At 48.9% G+C, this 16,529-nt stretch overlaps 1 protein-coding gene across 3 annotated transcripts in view; it reads right to left on the reverse strand.

The window, feature by feature from the left end:
- The window catches only part of RPTOR (regulatory associated protein of MTOR complex 1), a 2,217,374-nt gene that overhangs the window by 708,672 nt on the left and 1,492,173 nt on the right, over positions 1-16,529 (reverse strand). For all 3 annotated transcript variants that reach the window (XM_086931040.1, XM_086931039.1, XM_086931041.1), the window contains one exon: positions 3,414-3,515. In XM_086931040.1, coding sequence (XP_086787166.1) covers positions 3,414-3,515 — 102 coding nt within the window. The remainder of the gene's footprint in view (positions 1-3,413; positions 3,516-16,529) is intronic.

Consider the following 16,529-nt stretch of genomic DNA (forward strand, 5'->3'; position numbering starts at 1 on the left):
GGAGTTGCAGTGTCAACCTGACCAAAACTCGGGATAAAGGCTGAAAGATCGGAATCAGAGCCTGAATATCCCGAACCCGCAGTTCGGGGGATAAACCCAAAACTGCGCCGAGTCCAGAACCGCTCCGATGAAAAGGAGCTTCTAAGAGAGGCACATGTGCGACTTTGGCACGTTGATGGAGAACCCCAGCAAGTGCAGGAGGTCGGCCGTAGTCTGGAGGTGGGAAACGACTGTTTGGGGCGAGCCCGCCTTCAACAACCAGTCATCGATGTAGGGGGAAGACTGGGACCCCTGATCTGCGCAGATGAGCGGCGACCACCGCCATCACTTTCGTGAACACCCGAGGGGCGCTGGTAAGGCCGAAGGGGAGCACGGTAAACTGAAAGTGCTCATGGCCTGCCGTGACCTCAGTTAGCGCCGGCAGGACGGGGATGTGGAAATATGCGTCCTGCAAGTCCAATGCTACAATCCAGTCTCCAGGGTCTAGGGCAGCTAGGACCAGAGTCAAAGTCAGCATCTTGAACTTCTCCTTCCGGAGGAAGCCATGGACGCTCCGGAGGTCCAAGATAGGGCGTAGGCCTCCTTTGCACTTCTTGGGTACCAGAAAGTAGTGGGAGTAGCAACCACATCCTACTTCTGGCCTAGGAACACGCTCGATGGCCCCCTTGGCCAAGAGGGCCATAACTTCCTCCTGCAGAAGTTGCAAGTGATCCCCCGACATGCGGTGGCCTGGCTGGAGGGGTCGCCTTTAAGGGGAGGGAGTAGCCCCTTCGGACGATTTGCAGCACCCACCTGTCCGACGTGATGGAGCACCAGTGGAGGAAGTGATGGCGGACCCTGCTCCCCACTGGCGACGAATGGGCCTGAAAGGTCAGACTAGGAAGGCTTTGAGGCAGATGCTGCCGGAGCGGATGTGGACTGACCTTGCCGTTGTCCCCCGGCACCCCCACAGCGGTTACCACGTTTGCGGCCGCGTTGAGGCTGGTTCTGCGGCCTGTAGCTGGCAGGACGTGTGGGGGTGCCCCTTTCTTGGCTACGAAAGGGGCGAAAAGCAGAAGTTTGCTGGCGCTGGCCCGACAGGCCCAAGGACTTGGCCGTAGCCCTTGAGTCCTTGAAACGCTCAAGCGCACTGTCTGCTTTGTCGCAAAAGAGGCGACGGCCATCAAAGGGCATGTCGATGAGCGTGGCCTGGACATCGCCCGAGAAATTGGCGGACCTCAGCTAGGCGTGGCGGTGAACCGCCACAGTCGCGGAAATATCCCTTCCCAGCGAGTCTGTGGAATCCAGTCCACACCTGATGGAATAACACGCTGCATCCCGCCCTTCTGCAAGGGCTTTGGCGAGCCGGGTCCGGGCCTCCTCTGGGCACTGTGGCAGCACGTCCGCAACTGTGTCCCACAAAGAGTGGGTATAACGGCCCAAAAGGCAAGTGGTGTTAATAGACCGCGACTCCAAACTCAATGAGGAGAACAGTTTCTTCTCAAACTGATCAAACCTTTTGGATTCCAGATCTGGGGGGAGCGGTTGGGACTGCGGTCTGGGACGTAGTAGCCTGGATCACCAGGCTCTCGGGGTGGGGTGCACGGACAGAAAGATAGGCTCGACCTGAGGCAGGCGGTGGCGTCGGGCCACATTCCGATCCACAGGGGGCACTGTGGAGGGCTTGGACCAGGTGCCCAACAGAACGACAGTGAGGGACTCATTGAACGGTAGTAGAGGCTCCGAGGAGCTTACTGGCGGCTGAAGCACCTCCGTGAGGTGGTTAGTCCTCACGGCCGCAGCAGGGAGCTCAAGGGCCAAGGCTTTGGCTGCCCTGTGCAACACCACACCAAAAGTGGCACCCTCCTCCGTAGCCACGGAGGGAGGAGATGAATCCAGTGTCAGGGGATGTGTCCAGACCACTGGCCTCCCCTAGCTCATCTGCCTAGTCCTGGCTCAACTGGCACTGCTGTACCAGTGGGTCCTCAGACCCCTCCAAGTCCTCCCCTTCATACGTGTCCTGGTAAACAGGCTGGAATGACGGAGCCGGGTAGTAGGTGAAGGCCTCACCCATCGTCACCGGAGACGGCGCCGAGCGGCGCCTTTCCGACGCCGGACTCGGACGGGGGCTGAAACTGGGGCCGATGTTGTTAGAGGACGGCGCCGGGAGCGACACCATGGGGGTCGGCACCTGCGGAGAGGTTGTAAGGTCAACTGGCATCGGCAGGGATCCAGGCACGGATCCCACGTAGGGCCGACGGCGTCGGGACCGAAGTCGACGACTGCACCGGGGCTGAAGCACCTGACGGCGCCGGAGCCACCCACCTAGGCCCTAAGTTGGGACTGCAGGGCCCGAAGGCACACCGGCAGGCCTTAACTCAGTGCCATGAGTCCTCATGGCAATGAGGAAATCACAAATCTCCTCCGGCTCCGCTCGCAGGCCAGGGACCGGAGGGTATGGGCCTGGGAGTGGCACCTGTGGCTCAGACGGTGCTGCGCGGGCAGTGTCGCCCGAACCCTCAGCCGCGTGAGGGGAGTCAGAAGAGCAATGTCGCCTCTTCGACTTCTTCTTGGAGTGCCTTGACTTACCGGAGGACTTGGAGCCCAACTAGAGCTGGCGATGACTTTAAGAGCGACGACTGCGGCTCCGCGACTGGACCCTTGACCTCCTCCTCGACCGGGACCTCGAGCGGCGAGGAGCCGACTGCCGGATCTCAAGTAGCTTGCGGGACCATTCCCGCCTAGCTTTCGAAGTCAAGGCCCGGCATTCGGACACCGACGGTGGGGGTCGGTCACCGACATCAGGCGGTGACAGGCGTGGCATGGCTTGAAGCCAGGCATACCTATGGCACCAGGAGTCGAAGTCAACTCGAAAAAGAGATCCGAAATAGATCAAAAAGTTAGTCAAAAAATGACTAAGAGTACTGCTCTTCCCGGATCTGCGCTAGCTGGCGCGGAAAAAAGAAGAACTGACGTCAGCACGCGAGGGCGGCGTCTAAGTACTCCGACGACGTCATCCCGGCGCCGACGGACACGGAGCCGCAGACGACGCCTACCGACGCCCAAGGGTACTGCTGACGAAAACTTTCCGGATCCAGCCTGACACCGGGGGATATTCTAAGGTAAGGAATCTAACACTAACCTGTTTCTTTCAGATACTGAGGATACCTTCTGTCTGCCCACCCTAAACACACACAGAAAAAGCTGGTAACGAATCCTGGTAGAGTACCAATGCTGGGAAATTGATCAACCTGCAGAGCGTGTCTGATTGAGAATTGCAGTCTAAACTCATATTCAGCAAGGAGTAAGCACACAGTGATCCACACAAACAGGCTTTAAGATCACCCACAAAAACACAATAATCTCATAACACTGGTGTGGTCAAAGGATGCACAAACAGCAAATGGATGCGAGTAAGGTGGCACAAGACTCACCTGCAGGACGATGGGCAGCTGCTCAGGTGGGTTTCGGTTCTCGACACCCATAGTTAGCCACACCTGGAAGGCTGTCAGCTGCTCAGCAAAGAATGGACTGTGCTGTGAGTGGGCGAAAAACAAAAGGCACACAGTTAATATGCAAAGAAATCCAAGCATTATCTGAAACAGAGCTAGAAAGGTTAAATGTTTTTTGTAACTTGAGGTCAAGCCTATGACCCTTGCATTGTTCAATGAATAAGTTACTTACCTTCAGTAACACTCTTTCTGGTAGATACGCTATCCAGTCGCAGATTCCTCACGTTTTGAATTTTGCCTAGGAATCAAACTGGATCCGGAAACTTTGCAGCAGCACCTCTACACCAGTATGTGGAATGACACTGTTCTGGTCCAAAAATTATTTGCGGAGCCTAGATTGAGATTGGCACCACTCCCGTGCGCTGACATCAGCTGCATTCAAGAGTGTCTATGCCCCAAAAGCAAATAGGTGTTAACAGTATGCAGATTCCTAGACTTGGGATCTTATTACTTGATTGTGTTCAACCACAAAACGGGGAGAACAGGAGGGTCGCTGAGAAATCTGCGGCTAGATTGTCTCTTTACCACAAAGAGCATTACCATAACTTGTTCTTCTGATAAAGACTTCTAGCCCTAGATTATTCTCCTTTTGATTAGATACCAAAGCAGTACCTATTAGGAGGTGGGTCTGTGGATAGACTCAATCCAGAAAGTTCTGCAGGGCCGAGCAAGCAAAATGCCCCTCTTGTGGACCTTACTGTCCAGACAATAGTGCTTTCTGAACATATGGAGATAAACCCATGTAGCCATCTGTCAAATATCCAGGACAGGGACTCTGTGTGCCAACGCAATTGTAGCAGCTTTGGCTCTGGCAGAATAAGCATGCAGTCCTTCTGGAGGTTACTTTTTAGCCACTGCATAGCAGATCTTAATGCAGAGCACAATCAGGCAGGAAATGGTTCTGTTATGCACAGCCCTGCCTTTTTTCACTCCATAGAAGCCTACAAAGAGCTGATCATATACCTGTTGTTCTTTAGTACGATAAATGAAAAAAATCAGCACTCTTTTGTCGTCCAAGTGATGGAGCCTCTCATCCTTAGATGGGTGAGGTCAGGGATAGACCTCTGGGCAAGAAGATGTTCTGACCGACAAGGAATGGCTTCACAACTTTAGGCAAGAAAGATGCCCGTACCCACAAAACCAGCCTGCTGGGGAAGAAGGTGGCGTATGGCGGGCTGACTCAGATAACTTGAAGCGCACATACACGCCATGTTATACCAATGAGGAACACGTCCTTAAAGTGAGAAGCCGCAAAAGGCAGCTGTGTAGCTGCTCAAAAGGAGTGCCAATTATATATGTCGGGACCAAGTTATGGTCCTATTGAGGAATGACAAAGGAAGAGGTAGGAAACAAATGTAAACCTTTCAAAAGGTGCATTATTTATTTGAAAAGTTTTATATAGAGCTGGCTAGACCCGGAGGAATAACTGGAGACTTAAACAAAAAAAAAAAAAACAAAAAAAAAGCAGAAAGAACCAAAAGGTACCCTTAAACTGTGCCCAGAGCAAAGCCTTACTGGGCAAGGGACATTACAAATAAGAAAATGCAGATAACTTTGCCTGGAGGGAGTTTATCTGCTGAGCACTGCACCAAGCCAGAAATTGTTCCTAATGACATGCATAAACAGTTTTTGTTCAGGGATGCCTGGCTGCAAGATTACATCAACCACCTCTGGAGGAAGGTCGAAGGTGTTCAGCTGTTGCTGCTCAATCTCCTAGCATGAAGGTGGAGATTGCAACTGCCCAGGTGTAGAACCCTACCCTGCTGCTGCAATAGGAAGTTCTCCTGGAAGGGCAGCCTGATCAGAGGACAGATGCTTAAGTCCAGAAGTTCTGTATACCATACTCTATGCCTAATCTGGAGACCCTAGGATGACTTGGGTCTGTCAGTCCTGATCTTCTTGAGAAATCAGAGCAGGAGTGGTATTGGCTGACAGGCATTTAGAAGTCCAGAGTTCGACTCGAGATGGCATGCATCTGTGGGCAAGAGAAGCCTTGAAAACTCCAACGCACAGAAGTGCAGACTTTGTTCATTCTCGGCAGTGGTGAACATATTGAGCCAAGGATCTCCCAATTTGTGGAAGAGACCTTTCACCACCTGCAGGTGGATAACTGTCATTTGTGATCTGCAAGGCATCGACGGCTGAGCTTGTCCGCCCTGGCATTCAATGATCCTACTAGGTGGTTCACCATCAGGAAAATACCTTGAGGGGCAATGCCATTTCCAGAGCTGTAGGGCCTCCTACCACAGGGTTCGAAGGTTGATACGAAATAAGGACTTTGCTGGGGGCCAGAGGAGTCTGATCTCCACCTCTCCCAGATGGCCAACCTGTCAGACCCGAAAGTCTTGGTGTGGTCTTCCTCCAAATGTTTTGCCTTCTCCCCACCTGGTTGCTGAAATTGGTTTGTGTTGGCATTAGGTTTCTGTGCATTTTACCACTGCTAACCAAAACTAAAGTGCTTGTGCTCTCTCCTTTACAAATGTTAAAACTGACTTACACCTTATTGTCACATTTAATTTACTTATAAGTCCCTGGCAAAGTGGTACTACATGTACTCAGTGGGACTGCACATTAAATGCCACATGGGGGCCGGCAGCACTTAGTTTGACACCCACCTACGTAGCACTGTAAAACATGACTCAAGCCTGCCACTGCAGGCTGTGTGCAGCTTAAAAAAAGCAAATTTTGACCTGATAAAATAAACCTTTTGCCAGATCTAAACCTCCTTTTTAATACATATAAATCATCTCTAAGGTAGGCCCTAAACAGCCCCTAAGGCAGGCTGCAGCGTATCTAAAAATGTGGTCATCATGTGTTTTTAAGTTTTATATGTCCTGGTAGTGAAAACCTATCAAAAATGCTTTTCACTACTGTGAGGCCTACATCTCCCATAGGTAGATGAGTACTTGGCCCTGAGAGTGAACACTAGGACCCGGGTATAGTTGGATGGAGCTGTTCCCAGCCTTACTTACATTTCAAATGGCTGCCTCCAACACAATCACAAAGGAACTTGACACCAGCCTTTTGTCACCATAGACATATTGGAGCCTGGACAAGGGAAGAAAGTTGAAGTAAGAAACTTTTCTGAATCAGATGTTGGGGAGAGAAGGGGAGGGTGGACTAGAGGTTTCCTCCACTTTAAAGGGTGGCACCAGGCATTAATTTTGGACTTTCTGAGCCACTCATCAGCACACTCCTGGACCTGTGGACATTACAGAATGACTGCCTTGTTCCCCATAGGAATGCACTGCTGCCTGAAGCCTGTCTTGTTCACAAGAGGACTAACCTGCTGCTTGAAACCCACCTTGTTCTTCAGAGGTCTGACTTGCTGATATCATAGGACTGCGCTGCTGCTTGAGGCCTAACTTCTTCCTCAGAAGACTGCCCTGTTGGTTGAGATCGGCTTTGTTCTTCAGAGGCTTCCCATCTGCTTTCAGAGGACTGCCCTTCAGATTGAGGCCTACTTTGTTACCTTGCTGCTTAAAGCCTGCCTGGCTCTCTGAGACTCGACCCTCCATCATACCAGGCTAAACTGAAGGACTCCAGGGGTTAGCTAGCAGACCTTCTATTCTGAGCTACAGGGACACAACAATCTCCAGAGGCCTCCCTGCAACCACCCAGTTGTTCTGCTGCAACTAGCAGTGCCTCGACCTGCAATTGGCCCTGCAACTCGATCTGCCTAGACCTCAAAACTGGACCGTCCTGCTGGCCTCTGCTATAGGGAGTTCCTGATACCGAAGACAAGCCTCTCCAGGTCTTGGATCCTTGGCTGACACTAGCTGAGCTCCTCGTGTGAAATCTTGAAGTTTTGAACTCTGCGTACAGGTCTGGGAGAAGGTAATTTTCAGTGGGACTAACATGGTCCCTGTATCCGATCTGCTCTCCATCGCAGTCGGCTTGAATTTATGACCTTGTCCCAGTCTAGCGTGACCACATATCCACAGTTAGCGCTTTCTGCTTCTTGAAGCTATTTTTTACTTAAACCTTTAAAATTGCATATGTAAAGTTCTAATGATTGGATTTTTGTAAATGTGGTCTCATTTTATTTATTCACTCCATTTTCTAAATTGGAATAGGATATTTCTTGTGTTGTGTTTTTACTTTATTGCTGTTTGTGTGCTGCATAAATACTTAATACAGTGCCTCTAAGTTAAGCTTGACTGATTTTGTGTCAATCTACCAAACGGTTAAGCACAGTTTAATTTAGTGACTTGAGTGGTTCACCCTGACAAGGATTGTGGTTGTTGCTTGAGAAAAGTTTTCAACCCTCAATCAAAAAACTTTTTCAACCCTCAATCAAAAAACTGATTTCTACACACCCTCACCCAGAATCGATGCATTGGTACCCACTAGCACCACTGGTGGGGAAGGGAGAGAGTTCAGTCGCTGACCCAATTGAGGTCCCATAACCACCACTGCATGTCTTTTGTAGTTCCTCCGAAATCTGGAGGTAATTAGAAAGGTCACTTAATGTTGGGTCCACTGAGACTTCACATACCACTGAAGAGCTCACACATGCCCCTGGACTGCTCAACCAGCAGGATGCAGGAGGCCAGCAGTCCCAGCAGCCCCAGAGTTGACCTCACTGAAATCCAGCACCAAGGATGGAAGTTTGGGATCAGAACCTGTATGTCCTGGACTCTCTTCCCCAGGGGACAGGGACAAAACCAATTCATGTCCAGAACGGCTCCGATGAAAGAGAGCATCCGAGAAGGAGTCAGGTGTGAATTTGACACGTTGATAGTGAGCTCAATAGATGATGTACGATTTGCCGTAGTCCGGAAGTGGTTAATAACTACTTAAGTCAAGTCCGCCTCTAACAACTAAGTTGTCAAGGTAGGAAGTCAGCCCCCTCAGCTCCCCAACTCATGACTAATTGAGTTTTTTCTGTCTTCTCTGGGTATAAAATAAATTGGTCTAAGTCTGAGGTGATGTTACTCTCAAGAAGAAACCAGAGCACCATACAAGACTATTTTGATCTCACATGAAAGAACTCAGGTTTGAAGTATTTGGGTCTGTTGATACACAGAGGATTAGATAGTATCCAGCTATTGATGAATAAAATGGAACAGGACTTTGTGAGATGGTTTGCCTTCGAGGTCTCTTTTTAGATGGTGACTGCTCCCAGATTCAACTAGGTTTTTGGCATGCTGCCTTTGATTATTCCTTCACGTACCCTTCTTGCTATAAAACAGAGCATAAAGAGGTTTATCTGCGCAGGCAGAAAACCATGACTTAAATCGTCAAGGTTGTATGTAGATTCTAGATCAGGCGTACTTCAGCTTCCTGACATGCGGCTTTACTATTTGGCTCAACATTTTTTGCAACTGGCTTATCGTTGGCTCATATTGATGATCAAACACAGTGGGTGGCACATGAGTGGAATATTGCTAAGACTTCTGTAGGTTTAGGTATTTTGTACAATACTCATGTCTCAGCAGCCCGCTTTGTCCCTCGACCATAAGGGCTATGTGGGCAGCTTGGAGAGAACTTGCACTGACTCTTGAGAGCGGATAGTACAGTTCATAAGGATGCACCACTTTGGAACAATGAGGGAATTACTGTAGATCAACAGCCAATCAGAAGGGCTCTATGGGAAGAACAGGGAATCAAATTAATTGAAGATCTCTGTGATGGGGACTCGTTTCGTTCCTTTGAGTCATTAAAATCAGAACTTTCCTTTCACCAGTCACAGCTCAGGAAGTATTAGCAACTGCAGAATTGCTTGAGAGGGGAACTAGGGTGAGATCCAATTCATCTCTCGGCTTCGCCGATTGTGGACTACCTTAGCTTGAGGGGCTTTTTCAAGGGTGGTGTGTCTAATATATACCAAATACTTAATGACAATTTATACTCATGTGTTACTTGTTTTGCGGCTATATCCTACTGGTTGGAGCAGTTAGGAGTGGATTACTCAGAGGGCGACTGGAAGTAAATCCTAAGAGTACCATGATCGCTTGTTCAGAGAAGCGTGCTTAAGTTTATTAAAAAAAATCTAAATAATTGGTTCTGGTCTCATTTCAAATTGTATAATGCTCATCTAGTTCCTAAGGCGGCATGTTGGAGGTGTTCTAGTATTGCATGTGATCTGTATCACATACTTTGGCCATGCCCTGCATTAGATGCATATTGGGTTATATATGGGAAACACTAAATCAGACAAAATGGCTTTGTTACATGAATTGTCGATTTGGATAATAAGACTTCCCACTGGCGTAGATGGATGTTGACGGCCCTTATGGTGTTGAGATTTGCATTTTGAGACAATAGCGTACAACACAGATCAAGAATTGATAGATGAGCTTTATAGAATGGCTACATATGAACGCCGAATATATAAGGTACAAGATCAAATCCATGTTTTTGATGACGTTTGGGGGCTTTTTTTGAGATTTTGTGATCATAGACTGCTTTTCTTTCGCACTGGACTACTTCTTTTATCAATTTAATTTAGATAGAGCTTGGAGTGCTTTCATTTTAGGATCAGAGTCTGGAATGATCTGTTTGGGGCTTGTGGTGTTATATGTTTGTTTGGTGGGAGTTATGTTTTATGTGGGGGAGAATTACCTTAGGTATTGCTTAAACTGTGCTGGGTAATCGTGATGGCTCATCTGTTACTTATTGGAGTTTATTTTTCTTCTCCGTTTATCTCTTCTTTCTTTCTTATGATCTTTTACTACTTATTTGAATCATATTTAGTCTAGTTCTTTTGTTGAAGTGAGGTACTTTGTACAGTATTATAGTAGGTTTTCTTTTTGTGTATTATTAAAAATCACAATAAATAAATATTTTATAAAGAAAAAAAGGTAGAAGATTGCCAACCCTGACCTCTAAAGGTATACTGCCACTATTATGCTCTTGAATTCAACGATCAGAAGCACCCAATCCTGGCTGGCCGCTAATCATCTCAAACTCAATGCTCCTCTTGATCTCACCTCCCGCGAAGATCACTACAGCTCAAATTTGGCTTAAACACCTAACGGCACTCAATGTTCATCCCACCATCGTGGACTCAGCAAAATCTTTAGGCAGAACACTTGACACCAACCTCAACATGCAGGAACACATCAACAAAGCAACTAAGGGTGCGAACTACCAGATCAATACCTTAAGGAAACTCAAACCCTTCCTTCCAGCCAAAGATTTCCAAACTGCGGTACAAGCACTAGTCATCCCTCGAATAGATTACAGCAGCATCGCCCTCTGCGGTCTCCCACTAACTCCTACGGCACCCATAAGAGCCTCTCTAAACGCCGCAGTGAGACTCATCACTGGATCAAAAAAACACTCACACATTTCCCCTGACCTGAAATCCCTGAACTCGCTGCCTTTTGAAGCCAGAATACATCTGAAAATCGCCTGCATGACGCACAAGGCTGTCCACCTGAGCTCACCCGGATACCTCGCTCAGAAGCTGACGATTTCTGGAGGCTCCAGAAACACTAGAGGCACAAACAATCTTTTGCTAAAGCCCCAAAGATTCCGCAAGGAAAAAACCTATAAACGCTCCTTCTCAGGAATGGCAACCAGGACCTGGAACTCACTTCCCCCTGAAACCAGGCTCATCTCCTCTACCATACTTTTAAAGAAAGAAGTAAAAGCTATCCTCATGGCTAAATACACTTGAATTATTACTGGGGATGAGATTTACAGATGATGTACCATTCAGTTCTACTGATCTTTTGCATTTTTGTATGACTCGTGTTATTGACCTACCTGATTGTTTACGCTACCACTTATTTGTACTTGTATCATTATTGATGTATCTGTCTGACTATGCACCCGCATGTACCTTCCCCACCCCAATTGTTATTTACTCACATGTTGTACCCTTTGTCTGTAAAGCGCTCTGATATCTGCAAAGATCTTGTTCGCGCTATATAAAACTTTCAAAATAAATAAATAAATAAATCACCATCACTTTTGTGAACACCCAAGGGGCATTTGTGAGACTAAAGGGGAGCACAGAGAAGGGAAAGTGATCCTGTCCCATTATACACTGCAGGTAAGGCCGATAGGCCTGCAAGACGGGTATATAGAAATCTGCATCCTGCAGGTCCAACACCACCATCCAATCTCCAGGGTGGAGGGTCGACAAGACCTGGACCAGTGCAAGCATTGTAAATTTCTCTATCCAGAGGAAGGTGTTGAGAGGGTATAGGTCTAAAACAGGATGAAGGCCGCTATCCATTTTGGGTACTAGTAGCTGTGTGAACAGCAATTGCTTCCTACTTCTGGCACCCTCTTAATAAACCCTTTGGCCAAAAGGGCTTGCACTTCCTGCTGCAAAATGGAGAGATGGTCCTGCATTGGTCACTAGGGGGGACACTAGAAGGTGCATCAGTGTGAAACCAAAGGGTAGTGCGTAGCCCATCTGAACAATTTGAAGGACCCACTTGTCTAATGTTTTGGCGCCTACCAACCCAGCAAGAGTCACCTGTTCCTGCACCCAGCAAGAGTCACCTGTTCCTGCACCCATCAGGTGGCTTGTGCTTAGCGAAAGGAAAGCTTGAGGGTTTTGGCAGGTGGGGCTACCATGAGGTGGTGGACTGGGCGGCCCATTGACCTTGAGAACAGGGGCAGTGGGCACCATGGCCTCAACCGTGAACCTTGTGTAGGTTGGATTGGCTGGCAGTACATCGTACATCTGTCTAAGCTGCAAAAGGAGGGGTAGAGCGGAGGTGGTTGGTGAGTGGGGGCAGACAAGCCCAGGGAGCGTGCTGTGGCCCTGATCCCCTTGAACTGCTCTAGAGAAGAGTCTGCTTGTTCCCAAACTGATGAGTCCTGTCAAAAGGCATGTCCAAGAGGGATGACTGTACATCACCTGGAAAATCTGTGGACCACAGCAAAGCTTGGAGGCGAATGGTGACACTGGTGCCAATGGCTTGCCAAATGAAATCAGGGGTGTCCAAGCCACAATGAATTTGTGAACTTGGCCATGTCATGAATGCCCTGCTTGGCCTGTGTAGGAACAGTTTGAAGATCTTCTGAGACCCCTGAGAAGACCTGAGGTACCAAATCCCAAAGAATGGGGGAATAGGCCCGAGCATGAAGATGTCATTCAATACATTATAAATATAAGCATGTAAAATGCTGCCTTTTACATAGACATCGGAATCCAAGACAAAGCCCTGGAAGGGGTCCGGTTCTTCCTCACCGGTAGAACACAGCGAGTCAGACTACAACAGTTCCTCTAAGAACCAACGGAGATCGGCTGCGGAGTCCTGCAGGGCTCCTCCCCGAGCCTCACCCTCTTCAACGTCTACATTGCCCTGCTCGCAGCCATACTCAGGAACCACAGACTCAACATCATCTCCGACGACGCCGACACCCAGCTGATCCTCTCCTTTACCAACAAACCCACAATCGGCAGAAACAACTTCTACGGTGGGATGAAGGCTGTCACTACCTGGATGAGAGACAGCTGCCTCAAGCTAAACTCGGACAAGACTAAAGTCCTCATCCTGGGGCCCAACACCTCTGCTTGAGAAGACTACTGGTGGCCCACCCCGTTAGGAAATTGAATCACTCACCCACGAATCACGCACAAAACCTCAGCATCTTACTGGACTCCCTGCTAACGATGAACAAGACCTTCAGATGGATTCTCACTGAGGTCAGAAAGACGGTTACCCATGGTTTCATCAGCAGCAGACTCGACTACGGCAAAGCAGGCTATGCAGGCGTCACCCGGAAATTCCTATGGAAACTACAGAACGTCAAATCCAGACTGGGCCTCAACATTCCCTACAGCAGTCACATCTCCGAACACCAAAGGGAACTCCACTGGCTCCCAGTCAACAAAAGAGTCCCGTTCAAGCTCCTCACACATGCCTACAAAGCCCTCCATGACACTGGACCAGTATACCTGAACCACCGCCTCATTTGAATTTGAATTTAAAAACATTTATATAGCGCGCTTATACCACGCGGTTTCATGGCGCTTTTAGATTGCGAGGAGACAGCAGGAGCAGAGGAAATTTAAACAGCGAAGGCTCGGGAGAAGAGTAGGATTTTGAGGCTTTTCCGAAACTCTGTGTAAGAGGATGTCATGCGGAGTTCCACAGGGAGGGAGTTCCAAAACACAGGGGCGAGAACCGCAAATTTTGTTCCGCCAGCCTTTTTCTTTTTGAATCGGGGGACAGTTAGAAGTGCCAAGTGGGTGGAGCGGAGCTCTCTGCCCGGGGTGTAAGGCTTAATAGCGGAGCAGATGAACTCCGGAGCGGTGCCCATTTTGGCCTGAAAAGTGAGGCAGCCGAGCTTAAACATGGCTCGCTCTTTCACCGGCAGCCAGTGAAGTGCCTGCAACAGAGGGGTGGCATGGTGGAATTTGGGCAGGCCGTGGATCAGGCGGGCAGCCTGGTTCTGCACTAGTTGCAGACGGCGAATGGCATAAGCGGGTGCGCCATTGTAGATGATGTTACCGTAGTCTAGGCGCGAGAGCACCATTGCCATCACTATAATCTTTAGGGCAGGGAGGGAAAAGAAGCGGGAGATCTTCCTAATAGTTCTAAGGGAAAAAAACAAGAAGAGACAACAGAGCTCACCTGTGAGTGAACAGAAAGTGAGGGGTTAAGAAAGATTCCTAGAGTTTTGACTTTGGGAACAGGAAGTGGGGGGACACCGAGTGAGAGGGGCCAGTGAGAAGGGGACCAGGGACTGCAACCACCTCCGGTCAAGACTAATTCCGTCTTGTCCGGATTAAGTTTGAGGTGGTTGCAGTTCATCCAATCCTGGATGAACAGCATAACAGATTGGACATTCTGAAAAGATGAGGGGGAGTGAGAAAGGTTGAAAATTAGCTGGAGGTCATCGGCGTAATTAAACACCGTGACCTCAAGCTGCTGCAACATAAAAATGAGGGGGAAGATGTATAAATTAAACAAAAGAGGGGAAAGTGAAGAGCCTTGGGGGACCCAACACACAACCTTACGCGAGGCAGCAGTGAAGCCAGTGAGATGGACCGCCTGAGCCCTGTCACTCAGGAAGGACTCAAGCCAGGCGAAGGCTAGGCCCTCTATGCCCGCCGCCCTGACACGGGTGAGGAGGATGGAATGGTCCACCGTGTCAAAAGCGGCGGACAGGTCTAAAAGAATGAGGGCCTGCGGGAGGTTGATGTTAATGCTCTCGCGTAGGCTGTCCATCACTGAGATCACTACCTTTTCCGTGGAATGGAGGGGGCGAAAGCCCGCCTGCCGGGAGGAGAGGCAGTGGTTGGTTTCCACGTGGGTACTCAGGGTGCTGGTTACGTGCCACGTACCAACCAGACACCTCCGCTCAGCCGAATTGGACCTCACCACCATCCCTCAGAGGAAGATCCTTCTCCTACGTCGCCGCAAAAACCTGGAACACCCTGAATGTCCACCTCAGGCTATCCCCGTTGCTAACCCAATTCAGGAAGCATCTCATGACCTGGGTCTTCTACTGAATCTTAGCACCGAGCAGAACCTGTAGCCCCTGACCCCCAGTGCCTTTAGAACCTAGCGGGTGAGTAGTCGCGCTTAACAAATATTGATTGATTGACTGATAGTAACCCTAGGCTGGTGGAGAAGACGTCTAATTTCCTAAATGTCTCCATCCGTTCTGCCCAACCAAGCTTTCAAGAGACGGATGCTGAGATAAAAATGCAGGGTTGCCAGGGTGTCATGCAAAAAAAAAGCAAGAGGGACTCAGTGGATGTTTGCCCCGGATGAGGACTTCTGTAAAAACATTAATCTTGACCACCAAGATGAAGAGCGGAGGATAAAGGACTCCGGCCACCCTATGCATTTATCATGGCCTAAAAAGTACCCTCCTCAGCGGTAGGAATGAAGGGTGAGAGGAGCCTCCACTCAGGGGAGGTATTAAGGACTCTGGTCATCTGCCTGTCAAACCAATTCTCCTCATAATAAGGTTGGCCAATCTCATCATCTGCATTGTAAGCATGGCCCGCATTACGGCTTAAAAAGGAATGAAGGGTGTAAGTAAATCTTGGTGGAGGCACATGCAGAAGAGGAAGAAAGAGTTCTATTGTGGCTGAGGAAAATTGTGACCTCGTCTTGAGGCATCTGCATTTGCGTCGAAGTACAGTGACCCGCAGTGTACGATGGCGCCAGAGGTGGAGTAGGGACTGGAGTTGGCGGCGGCCTTGTTGGGTGCTGCTTGTGTCAGATTGGCTCCAAAGGCGAGCCCGCCAGAGGTAATCCAGGTGGAGAACCTCTCAGCTCCGTGGAGAGCCAGAAGGATTTGGCAGGGATCCAAAAAATTGAAGCATAGCCTGAAGCAACTCTCCGATCTGATTAGGAGTAGCAGATGGCCTAGGAATCTTGGGGAGTGCCAGAAAAAGTTACGAGATCAACTACAAAGCCTAACTACTTTGGAAGTGAGATTGAGATTTATGGTGCAGCCTCTACATCTTCTCAGGGGAGCGTGAGGGGCGGGAAGGGCCAAAGTACTGCTTAGATTTATTATTTTTTCTTTAACTTATCCAAAGACTTTGATCAAGATAAAAACTGTCCTCTGGAACGACTCCTGTGACGTCCGGATTTCAAGCGGGATTGAACTTTCAACTTGGACCAGTCTTGTGGTGCAGTCTTCTCATGCTTGGCAGTGTAGAGTTTCCCCTTGCAGTCTGGTGTGACCTTTGGGTTCATCAATACGCAGTTAAAGCGGGCACTGGAGTCATGGTTCTAATCCAGCATCACAGACAAAGCTTATTAGGATCTGTCAGACATTTTTGGTGATAGTCCTTACAGAGCTTAAAACCTGTCATTTTGGGAGGTGAGATCTCTTTTGCACACTTTAAAACAATTTTAGGATCGATGTAAGGGTCTCAAAGAGGCTAGAAGTCGCTCTAAATCAGAGTCTATTGATGCAGAAAGAAAGAAACTGATTTCACAGGCATGGAAATTATATAGGCTCCGCACATCCTTTCGGGAGCAGGACACAGTCAGTGCAGAGCCATATGAGGCCACCTACCAACGTACAGAAGGTACTGATGAAATTTTTCTGGAACCAGTCTGACGGCTGGGACATATTCAAAGGTGAGAAATCTGTGGC

Source organism: Lissotriton vulgaris, chromosome 7, assembly GCF_964263255.1.
Source record: "Lissotriton vulgaris chromosome 7, aLisVul1.2, whole genome shotgun sequence".
In the NCBI taxonomy this organism is placed as follows: Eukaryota; Metazoa; Chordata; class Amphibia; order Caudata; family Salamandridae; genus Lissotriton; species Lissotriton vulgaris.